Source organism: Ranitomeya variabilis, chromosome 1 (genome assembly GCF_051348905.1).
Source record: "Ranitomeya variabilis isolate aRanVar5 chromosome 1, aRanVar5.hap1, whole genome shotgun sequence".
NCBI classification, from domain to species: Eukaryota; Metazoa; Chordata; class Amphibia; order Anura; family Dendrobatidae; genus Ranitomeya; species Ranitomeya variabilis.
Window position 1 is genome coordinate 435,297,261 of NC_135232.1, and position 11,708 is coordinate 435,308,968.

Genomic DNA, 11,708 nt, shown 5'->3' on the forward strand with positions numbered 1-11,708 from the left:
ATTTTTGTTCTTCAGGAGTAGAGGGGTCTTTAAAGAAAGTAGGAAGATGTATCTCTTGTGACCTGTGGAACTTCCCTGCTACCTTAGGAAGGTATAAGGGGTCTGGTTTTAAGATTAGTATGTCGTGAAATGTGAGAAGGTAAGGTTGATCTATCGACAAGGCCTGAATGTCGCTGACTCTTCTAGCCGATGTTAAGGCTACCAAGAAGGCTGTCTTTAGCGACAAATGTTTCAAAGATGCTGTGTCTATAGGCTCAAACGGAGATTCTGTTAGAGAGTCTAAGACTAGATTTAGATCCCAAGGAGCTACCCTAGGTATGTGGACAGGAGTAACTTGTTCACAGGCCGTGATAAAGCGGGATACCCATTTATTACCAGCAATATTATGGCCATAGAGGGCACCCAGAGCGGACACCTGGACCTTCAGTGTATTAACCGACAGACCTAACTCTTTCCCTTTTTGTAGAAATTCTAGTATAGATTTTATTGGGACTTCAGAGGGGTTTGAACTAGTATGGAACTGAAGAAACTTTTTCCATATTTTAGTGTAAATTTTTGTTGTAGATGGTTTCCTGCTAAGCAGGAGTGTATCAATTAGGCCTTTTGAAAAACCCCTGGAATTTAATATCTGCTTTTCAAATTCCAGGCCGTCAGGTGGAGGCTGTCCACCTGAGGGTGGAAGAAAGGTCCCTGAGAGAGAAGGTTTGGGATTGAGGGAAGGACCCGTCACCGACATTGACCGCAGGCACGAGAACCATGGTCTCTTGGGCCAGAATGGTGCTATCAGTATTATCCTGGCCTGCTCTTCCATGATCTTCCGTATCACTTGTGGAACCAGAATTATCGGAGGGAAAGCATACGCTAGTTTGAATTGCCAGGGTGTTTGAAGAGCATCTAGAATGTCCGGGTGATCTGCACGGGACCGAGATGCAAATTTCTGGACTTGTTTGTTTTGTTTTGTAGCGAACAGGTCTATTTGGGGCTTGCCCCATAACAATGTTATTTTGTGGAAAATGTGAGGATTAAGACACCATTCTCCTTGATGAAGAGTGTGTCGACTTAGGAAGTCCGCTTGTTGATTGTCCTCTCCTTTGATGTGGACTGCCGAGAGGGACAACAGATGCTTTTCGGCCAGGATTAAGGTACTGTTTGCGGAAGACATTAGAGCGTCTGATCTTGTGCCGCCTTGTTTGTTTAAATACGCCACTGTCGTAGTGTTGTCTGAACAGATTCTGACGTGGCTTCCTCGTAGCTGTGGGAGAAATTGACGCAGTGCATAGTTTACCGCATTCAATTCTTTCAGGTTTGATGAATATAAATCCTCATTTTTATCCCAGGTTCCCTGGCAGAATCTATCTCCCATGTGTGCACCCCACCCGTGGGGACTAGCGTCCGTAGTTATCGTGTGGGATGGTGATATTACCCAAGGGACACCCCCCCGCTAGGTTGTTTTTATCTAGCCACCACTCTAAGGAGGATAAGACTTTCTCGGATAAAGTTATTTTTGATTCAAGGTGCCCCAGAAATTTTCTCTGTTCCCGAAGTATCTGATGTTGCAATGTTTGGGTATGAAGTTGTGCCCACTGAACGGCTGGAGTACAGGAGGAGAGGGATCCTAGCAAGGACATTCCTGCTCTCAGGGACATTTGAGGTTTGTGAATGGCCGCCACTACTTTACCCTCTATAAGAGATATTTTTTCTTGGGGAAGCAGACATTTTTGTTTTATGGAATCTAGATTGAACCCCAAAAATGTCTGAAGAGAAAGTGGGATGAGTCTGGATTTTTTATAGTTGACGATCCAGCCCAGGCTTTCTAAGGACGAGACAGTGTCAGCTAATCGTTCCGCACACTGAAGGGACGAATTTCCTACAACTAAAAAATCATCTAAGTAGGGAATGATTAATGTGTCTCTGGCGAAGGTAGGCCATTACTTCTAACATTACCTTCGTGAAGATCCTGGGTGCCGTGGAGAGACCAAAGGGCATGGCTGTATATTGGAAATGATGAATCTCCCCCTCAAGAGTTACTGCCACTCTTAAGTATTTTTGATACCCGCTATGGATAGGGAGATGGTAGTAGGCATCTTTTAAATCAATGCCGCCCATTTTACAATTCGGAAAAAGGAGCTTAATGGCCGATCTAATAGACTCCATTTTAAACGTATAATTTTTAATAAACGTATTGAGTTTTCTAAGATTTATAATTGTTCGAAATGAACCATCGGGTTTAGGGATTAAAAATAACGGAGAGTAGAACCCTCTACCCTCTTGTCCCTTTGGCACCCTAACTAAAACATTTTTAACTATGAGACTTCTAATTTCCAGTTCAAGGGCCTTCTGTTGCACTGGTGAGGAAAGGGCTGTTAAAATAAAAGAATCATGGGGAATTTGGAGGAATTCTATCTTCATTCCTTCCTTAATAATATTTAGCACCCAGGAACTTGACGTGATTTTTTGCCATTGGGGAAAGAAAAATTTTAACGTACCCCCTACTGGGGTGTCTGGTGTTTCAGAATTTATTGTCTCTACGGAAGGGGGGGGGGCCTTTAAACAGTGCCACCCTGTTTTCCCTCTCTTGTGGCCCATCGTGACGATCTTTCATTTTGTGTTCTTTTCCCAAACGGCCTCTTCCTAAAGGTCTTCCTATAGAAAGGAATTGAGGGGTCAGGGAAGGCTTTTTTCCTCTCTTTTGAGGATCTCGTCTAATGCTTTCCCAAACAAAAACTCACCCTCACACGGAATAGCACAGATCTTAGCCTTTGACTGCGTATCCCCCTTCCAGCTCTTCATCCATAACGCACGTCTGGCATTATTAATCAGACCGGCTGATCTTGCTGCAAGGCGAAGAGAGTCAGCTGAAGCATCGGCCATGAATGCTGCTGCACCTCTAATTAGTGGTATCGCATCCCGCAATTTTTGTCTGGAGACCCCCTGTTCGATCTGTTGATCCAGCTGATCAATCCAAACAAGCATGGATCTAGCAGTGCATGTACTGGCAATTGATTGTTTAAATATGCCCGTGGAAGCTTCCCATGATCGTTTTAGTGACGATTCTGCCTTCCGATCTAGAGGATCAGAAAGTAGGCCCGCATCCTCGACTGGTAGAGCTGACTGTTTTGAGGTGGAGGCGACTGCAGCGTCCACCTTAGGGATTTTAGTCCATGAAATTAACTCATCATTAAAGGGGTACTTCCTTTTGGAGGCTGACGGGAGAAAACCTCTCTGGTCCTGTTTCTCCCACTCCCTCTTTATCAGTGCCTTAACCGCAGGAATTACTGGGAATGCTCTTCTCTTCCTCTCTGCCAACCCTGCAAACATGATGTCTTGTGCAGTTTGGTCGTCTTTTGCATCCTCACAACCTATAGTATTCCTGATGGATTTTACTAGGTTGTCCACCCCATCAAGGGGAAAACAAGCTCGACCCTCAATGTCCGATTGTGTCGAGGAAGATGATGACGCCTGTGAGGAGTCTGAGTGGATAACGCCTTCCTCCTCGGACTCAGAGCTGGATATTGCCTTTTCTTTCCCAGATTTTTCTGGCTTGTGAGATGGCCTGTAATTCCTCTCTAATTATGGCCCGTATATCTGTGACCGACATAGATGGACTCTGCATAGTTTCCGCCATACATTGATTGCAGAGTTTTTTGGGGTGGGAATCTGGGAGAGGCTCGTCACATAACGCACACTGTTTGTGCTTAGATTTTTGTCTCCTTTTGGCCTGGGAGAAGAAGACATTTGTGGAAAAGAGTGTCAGCTTTATAGGCAGAGGGGGATTTACACTCACCCAGTGAAGCTGTACGGTACCGAAATAGGAGGTTGCGACTTTCTGGATCTTGAATCCTTGGTCTCGCTCCTGTGGCTGGCATCTGAGGACCTTTTTCTGGCTGGCTCACCTGCTGGGTCCACTGTTTTGCCTGGGGACGACATGTTGCATCGCCTGTGCGTTTGCAACTTCCCCCTTTTTATAGGCCAAGATCCGGTCTCTTTTTTTTTTCTTACCCCACAGCGGTGTACTGCACATGCGCGAAACCGCGCTTTCCCTCACCGCTGTGTGGGTGACCCGGAAGTGCTCACCGGCCCTGGGGCAGTATGGGGATGTTTTTCCCACCGCTACCACGCACGCGCGGCCACCATCTTGCCCGGCCTGCGCTATGGAGCGGTGTGCCAGCTGCAGCTGTGCCTCAGAACCCGGACCTCATACCTGGCGGTCCGCGTCTGGAGCTCCTTTAGGGCGGCACATCTGCCGCGTTGCCTTGTGGAACCGAGCGGCCTCCCGGACCAGGCGTTCCACATGCCGGCCAGACGAGGGGGGAGCCGTCTAGCGGAGTCTCCCCCAACGCTGCTTCTGGACTGCATCCCCTGCCGTTCTCGCGGAAACCGCACAGGCGGATGCTTCTAGCCCAGGTATGCCTGTAGTTCGGAGAATCCAGAGATCCTGTCCCCTGGGAACAGGAAACCTAAACTGAGGAGGAGAGGGGGACCGCCCCCTTTTATGTCTCTGTAGGTTTCCTGTTCCTTGGGGTAGATCCCCATCTCTCCAGTGGGTGCTGTCATGGCGAAGGGTAAAAGTGTAAATATCCAAGGATAGAGCCTTCATAAATGATTTAAGCCCAAGCTTCCAAAAGCTCATCCATCAAGATTTCCCATTCAGATGACATTTTGTAATATAGCCACTAAACCTTCCAGAGGCCCTTGGAGCATACAAAGCTACTAGGTAGTACTGGCCACAGACTAAGGCTAGCCATCTCATTATATGATTATGGAGGAAATCCTGAAGTCACACCACAATGAATACAAGTCAAAACCAGATATTACATGTCAGACAAAACAGCATTTTATTAATACAAAAGTGCACAACACAGTGGATGGGGCCCATACATTAGTGATACCAGATCTGTGACGAGGAGCAGAAACATCCAGGAGCAAGACAAAGTCCAGTGTTAGAGACAACTCCTTTCACAAGGTCTATTGCCAGTTACTGGCCCTCAGATCAAGATGGCATTTATTCACTTAATCATGTGTCTCAATGGAAGCTTGAATTTTTACTCCTCTTTAATGGAATCCCCCACATTGGCTTCTTGCTCCTCATGTTGGCTACTAGACAGTTGAGGGTAAAATCCACCAACCAGCCAATTTAGTGTAGTGTTGTTTATGATGTAGGTCAGCATATCATCCATACTAGCCTTTATTCTTGTGAACTTGTCCTTTGTGGCGGTTAAAAGGCTAGCAGACATTTCTCTGAAGGAAGAGGTAGAGTGGAAGTTTTGGTAGACATCTGCACCCATGGCACCAACACTATGAACCTTGGTCTGAATATTCTGTGGAAGACATCGAACACTGGAGACCAGAGACAAACTTGTATTCTGCAGGTGCTGAGTGAGATTTCGGGCAATAGTCAGTATGTGGGATTCAATTTTCTGTAAATGGAAGTTAACATGTTATATTTTTATATACAAGTAATGGCTAGCATAAGCCTTATGGGGGAATATTACCTCTGCACCCTCAGTGTCCACACCAGCATCTTCTCCTGTGCCTCTTGTCCACTCCACCCATTTGTTGAACATGTTCTCCTGGGCATCATGGATCTTCAGACTTGCATCATTCAGGTTTTTTCTTGCATAATCAAGCTTAAAGAAAGGAATACATTTATTTGGGTTCATGGAAGACTGGTTGGATGAGGAAGGTGCGAGTGAATGAAATACCTCTCATTTATGCCCCTCTTAGAGCTACTGCCAAGAGCAGTCATGTTTGTTTCAATGGTACTCCCACATGTTAGTCAACATTAAAGGGAAGCTGCATTCGTGAGACTCGTGAAGGCTATGACAGATGTTTAGGATTACAAGTACATTTACTAACCAGGCTGACAGTGCTCTGGAGCTGAGCAATGGCCTTTTGACTCCTGCATTTTGCATCCTTGATCCTGGTCAAAGCCTGTTGATAAGAACGCTTGCGGACCTTAGTAGAGAGGGACCCCAGGCGCACGTAGTAACCAGGCTCATCTTGGGACACCTCAAAGCCTTCTGTCGTCATTGTTTCCTTAGCTGTAATAAAGAAGGAAGTTATGCCCATATATTTAACATAAGGACAACAGGGAAGGTTCTTAAAGAAGCACTCCCAGCAATGATTATCCTTTTATTATATTGCAATCCTATTATGCAGTGCTGTGTACCTGCAATTACTCATTTTGCTATCTACCCAGCTAATTTTTCCATTAGTTCTATGACATCACATGATCAAGAAACAGAGCGTAGAAGGCTTCAGCTAGTCTATGGAGACACAGGAAGTCTCATCACTGAAAGTCCCTGGTAGGAGAAGGAGCAAAGCAGCTGGATCAGGAGTTACAGGGAGGACTGCAGGGAAAGAAAGACTGGCGTTACTACAAGATAGATAAGAGGAGACTTAACTGGGAAGAAAGTCAAAGTGAGTAGTTCAAGTACACAGTGCTATATAAAATATCATGGCCAACGTATGAAGGATAAAACCTTGGATGGGAGCTTCTGTAGAGAAACCCAGACAAGCTAGTATTTGGACTGCCTCATCAAGTCAATATCCCTTGGGCACACAAGTTGGCAGGCCTGGTAGATTTTGGCTTACCCAACTCCTCATGTGTTGGTGGCAGGTAGTGTTCCATTAGAGATTCAGACCTTGTTAGTGCAGAATCCACATGGTTGCTTAGGGTCTTCACAACACTGCTTCCCAGGACAGTGTTAATGCTGCCATGTACAACAGCCCTCGTCATCTCCACACCATCCTGCACAGCTCCCTTTGTTTTATCCACTACTCCTGTGATACTATGGATTACAGCATCTCTGGCACCAACAGCGGCTTCTGAGGCATTAGCCACAACCTAAGATATACAAGATGGCACTTGTGTAATCTAACATGAAGTGAAATGTAAGGGTCGCCATCATTTTAGCAGCTTACCTTTCCAGGAGGCTGATGCAGAATAGGCAACTTCTCCTCAATCTTGTCCAGTCCAACACAGGCCATATTGTTTGCCACAGAAACTGAGGGGAAGAAAGGGACATTGATGCAATAGTCATCTGTGTACAGAAGGCAGAGACCCGAGTAATACTAGGACTGGTGCGATATAGGAAGTAGGCAATTACCTAAAAGCCTGGGTGTCATGGCCAGAGAGGAGAAGTTATATTTAAGAGGTATTGGATTTTTGGTTAGAAAGGAAAGCCATTTAGTAGTTAGGGCTTATTTTCTCCCCATTGAGGGCATTTCAGTTAGGCTAGGTTCCCATTGCGTTAGCGCAATCCGCTAGCGCTTAGCGCTAAACGGATTGCCCTAACGCAATGTCTTTTAAGGGGTCGCATTAAACGTCCCTGCTAGCGCAGATCCCCGATCTGCGTGAGTGGGGAACGGACCTCGGGCGCGCTACAAAAGAACGTCACATCGCTAGCGCGTGCCGAAAATGACACGCGCTAGCAATGCGCTTTAACACTGCTGCCAATGGGAGCGCTAACGGACACATTGGACGGCGTTAATTTCGCCGTGCAACGCTGTCCGTTAGCGCTCACACTAAAATGCAATGGGAACCTAGCCTTAGTTTGCTTTTATCTTGGGTGGCACTATAAAAATCAGGCTGCAGAATGAAGTGAATTGTCAGCAGGCTTTTGAAATGCAATTTGAGGGCAGCAAGAGGTAGTGGCAGAGACACCGATTTCAGCAATAGGTCACCGATTAGGCTGTGTACTGTTTCACAACAGGTATTTTATCAGCAGAAGATCACTGCAGACATAGCAGCCTGGACATCTGGTCCAACTTCACCCCCAGCACAGATTAGTAGCTTACTGGCAATATACACTGAGAGGTAAACTAGCAAACACTTTGGAAGGTTTTAAAAATTGTAGTCTAAATGGAGTAGAAAGATTTGAATGTTTTAGTGGGAGAGTCACTCAGTTCTCAAACACAGAATGAATAGGGACTGCCGAACATGGAATTTTATAAGTATCTTCAGTTACGACATGCATATCAGGCAGAGGGTCGCATCCTAAATAACAGAGTGCCTCAAAATGATGAAATTCAGAGAGTAGCCAGCTCACAACTCGGGGGGGGGGAAGAACTAATCTCATTACGTTACAGATATCTGTTGGACCTTGTATTACCAAACACCCCATACGGTCAAAAGAAAAATGGGAGGGCATGATAGGCAATATTGAAGAGGGGTTGTGGTCTGAAATATTGTAAAGAGTTCGACAGTTATCTTTGATTAAGTCCCATAGATTCTCCCACTTACAGGTACTACACCAGTCATGTAGAACACCCCCAATTTCTCCACAATATAGGGCTTCAACCAGACTCCCCATGTGCTAGATGTAAAATATCCCCAGCCACCATGCTTCACTTGATGTGGACATGCACTGCTTTGGAAACTTTCTGGAGGGATTTAATAGAGATCAATGGAACATAATCAGTGGATACAGATCCCTCACCATTAGTATGTATGGTGGGTAGTGATGAGCGAGTATACTTATTGCACGGGTTTTCTTGAGCATGCTCAGATGGTCTGAGTATTTGTAAGTGCTCGGAGATTTAGTTTTTGTTGACGCAGCTGCATGATTTACAGCTTCTAGCCAGCCTGAGTAGATGTGGGGGTTGCTAAGCTGTCAAGTAACCGCAAATCATGCAGCTGCAGCGAGGAAAACTAAATCTCCCGAGCACTAACAAATACTCAGACCACCCGAGCAATGAGTATACTCGCTCATCACTAGTACTGGGATATATAGAAGATCTGAGCACTGATGAACATGACAAAATAGAAGTAGCATGCATGTTATACATGGCCAGGAAAGCGACAGCCCAACATTGGTTATCAGAGCAGGCACTCAAATAATTTATAAATAACATTTTTTTTATTAAGTCTGAACTTTTTTTTTTTTTTTTTTTTTTTTTAATATATACGAAGAGAAAGGCCATCTCCAGATTTAAAAAAAAAAAAAAATATGGGCTCCATGGATTAAACGGCTCCAGCCTAGCATTTCGAGAACGGCAAAGATTGACTTATGTATAGATTCAATCTAGAGACATGATAGGCGCTCTCACATTGAAAATATTTATACTAAAGCTGCCCAAAAATTGAGATCTAGATCCCCATTAACATTATGATGGTGATTATTCATATTGTAAGATTTTTAATTTCCTGAGGACATAACATTTTGAGATAAATATTTCAGTTTTGTTTAAAAGGGTGACTGGGTCCCTTTCATGGTTGAGTTGTTTTTACTGTTGTGTCAAAGAAAAAAAAAAAAAAGCCAACACTCATCACAACTGCTGCACCCAGAAAGTGAGTGATACATGGCTAGAATTAGGGATCACACTCCGTAACAAACTGGTCTGATATTGATCCTGAGCAGTGGGACGAGTGTCATGTGTACACAGCGATTTTAACGTGAGCTTTCCCATAGGGTAATTATGTCATTTTAACAGTTAACCAAGGAAATATTCTGCAATATGTTAGACATGAGTATATAGCCATTGATTTGCATTTGTAGCTTACTGTGAACGTTTAATAATTATCTAAAAATTTGCATGGATCCTCCTATTAGGAATAACCACCAAAGGCTTCGCAAGTAGGGAGAATGATATCAACCCAAATACTAAACACCCCACTTGCCAACACAAGAACAGCGAGGCTCAGTACCAGAATTGGTGCATCTTACGGACATGCCGTTACAGAGGCAACTGAGAACTAATGGTTTTTTTTTTTTTTTTTTTTTTTTTTTTTTTTTTAAGTCTGGGAAGGGGCCAATATCCATGGCCCATTGCTAGCCCATTAATCTCCACCCATAGCTGTGTGCCTAGCCTTTGCTGTTTATTAGTTAATAGGAGAACCATGTCACTTCATAGAGAGCATGCATACACAGGTTAACACTGGTCAGAGTGCAATCTGTTTTATTTTAATTGGATTGCACTCATCTGTATTTCTTGCAGATGAGTATGAGCCCTTTGGTTCTTTCCCCTTACATTATGCTGCTATCAGGAGGTAACAGATTCACTTTACTGAGCAGTCAGTTAGCCCCCTGTACATTTAAGACCTTACTCACATAAATGGAAAGTGCATTAGCAGTGTTTAGTGTATCAGTTTTCCCCCCACAGCTACACATCCCTTCTATAAAAAAAAAAAAAAAAACAAACAAACAAACAAACACCACCACACACACGTTTTGCATGGACATGTGAACTCCATCGCAGTAAAATTAATACAAGTTTTGTTTGCTTTCAACAATGGGTAACAGACATCTGAATGAGGCCTAACAGTTCTGCAACCATCTCTCCTTCCCCGATCTCTGCCAATTTATGACAGACCACATTAAAGTTCAATGTGCAGGAAAACAGCCTAGAGCACTAAATAAAAACCACTAATCAGCAGAGATTCAGCCCAATACAGTAAAATCCCCACAGATACAGACGAGAGTGTTCCACACAAGATGCTAGGGGAACACCCACAAGAAGATAAACCTACTTTGAGGCTCTAGTTTCTGCAGGATTGGCCTGGCTCCGGTGATGGCCACAGACGTGATACTCCTCACACTTTTCTCTGCAATGTCACATACAGACTTCAGGTAGGGATGGTGGTCTTTAGTGGTCACGTAGGCAGAGGACACCAGGTCATATGTAGAGCTCACCAGTGGGAGGTTTATCAGCCTTACCACCACATTCTAAGGAAGAGAGAAAACATGGAGGAGTTGGACAAACAGTAATGTACTAATTATGATTATGTGAGAAATAGACTTCAGTAAGACCTCCATAAAGAGCATGCAAGGACCGCCAGCTACATACAGAGATAGTGACGGCTCATTTACCCCTATAGAGCCCCATTACAGATCTGACACCGAGCTACAGATCAGTCATGGGCATAATCCTCACTGAGGACACAGGAAAAAGTGCTGAGAACTAGAGATCTGCACCAGGCCCAGCCTGAGGGAGCCACAGCAGATCCTAGGACCATGCACCATCATATGGGAGAGCACCACACCTGGCTGCCAATATCCTGCATGAGTGGGCATCTCCCACAAGACAAAGGGCCACATGGGTCATGTACACAGTGGGGGCTCACCTTAGCACATGGTGATACCATAGTAGTGACCCTACAGCATAACACTGGAATTAGACACAGGAGACACCTAACTGCAGGACTAATAGTGATGGAGAAATCAGAAAATAAAGAGAGCTCACTATGAACTGGTAACCACTACAGGAGGGGAGGGGGTCAGAACACAATCCATGTCCTGTAACACCTATATACTCCAGGGTAATGACAGCAGCCCCCAGCATCACTGCACATTACTATCCCCCATTACATAAGTAGTTGTTACCTGTTGCTGCTGCACCGCCTCAGCCATGTTGCTAAGTGAAACCCTACAAAAAAAAAAAAAAAAAGCACAGTCACCACCAAAGGGGAGACACCGCCCCCTGCTGCCAAACTACCGCAGCTGCACTCACGTGTGATCTGCAGGGAGGAGAAAGGGAGGAATGTCTGCTGCTGCTCGGGCGCCTGCGTTCTTATAGGCGGTAACCACGCCCACCTGTCTCCGGGAAGGCTCCCTGCGCTCAGCTGACTGGTGACGTCACGCAGTGTTCCCTCCTGACTCGTCCCGCCGTGCAGCGGTCACACAGGGTATTGCAGCTGTGTGGTGAGAGCGGTGAGCAGGGCCGTGTATGGGCTGAGGTCACGTGTACATATGGCGGTTATTGCTCCG

The 11,708-nt window shown here is 45.1% G+C and overlaps 1 protein-coding gene across 1 annotated transcript; it reads right to left on the bottom strand.

The window, feature by feature from the left end:
• Positions 1 to 4,811: 4,811 nt before the first annotated feature.
• Positions 4,812 to 11,487, bottom strand: LOC143763771 (perilipin-2-like). Its single transcript, XM_077249306.1, has 7 exons — positions 11,325 to 11,487; positions 10,472 to 10,667; positions 6,925 to 7,007; positions 6,595 to 6,847; positions 5,857 to 6,041; positions 5,493 to 5,627; positions 4,812 to 5,417 (listed from the first exon to the last, which is right to left on the bottom strand). The coding sequence occupies exons 1-7, from the start codon at positions 11,349 to 11,351 to the stop codon at positions 5,043 to 5,045; spliced, it is 1,254 nt and encodes a 417-aa protein (XP_077105421.1). The 5' UTR covers positions 11,352 to 11,487; the 3' UTR covers positions 4,812 to 5,042.
• Positions 11,488 to 11,708: the final 221 nt, after the last annotated feature.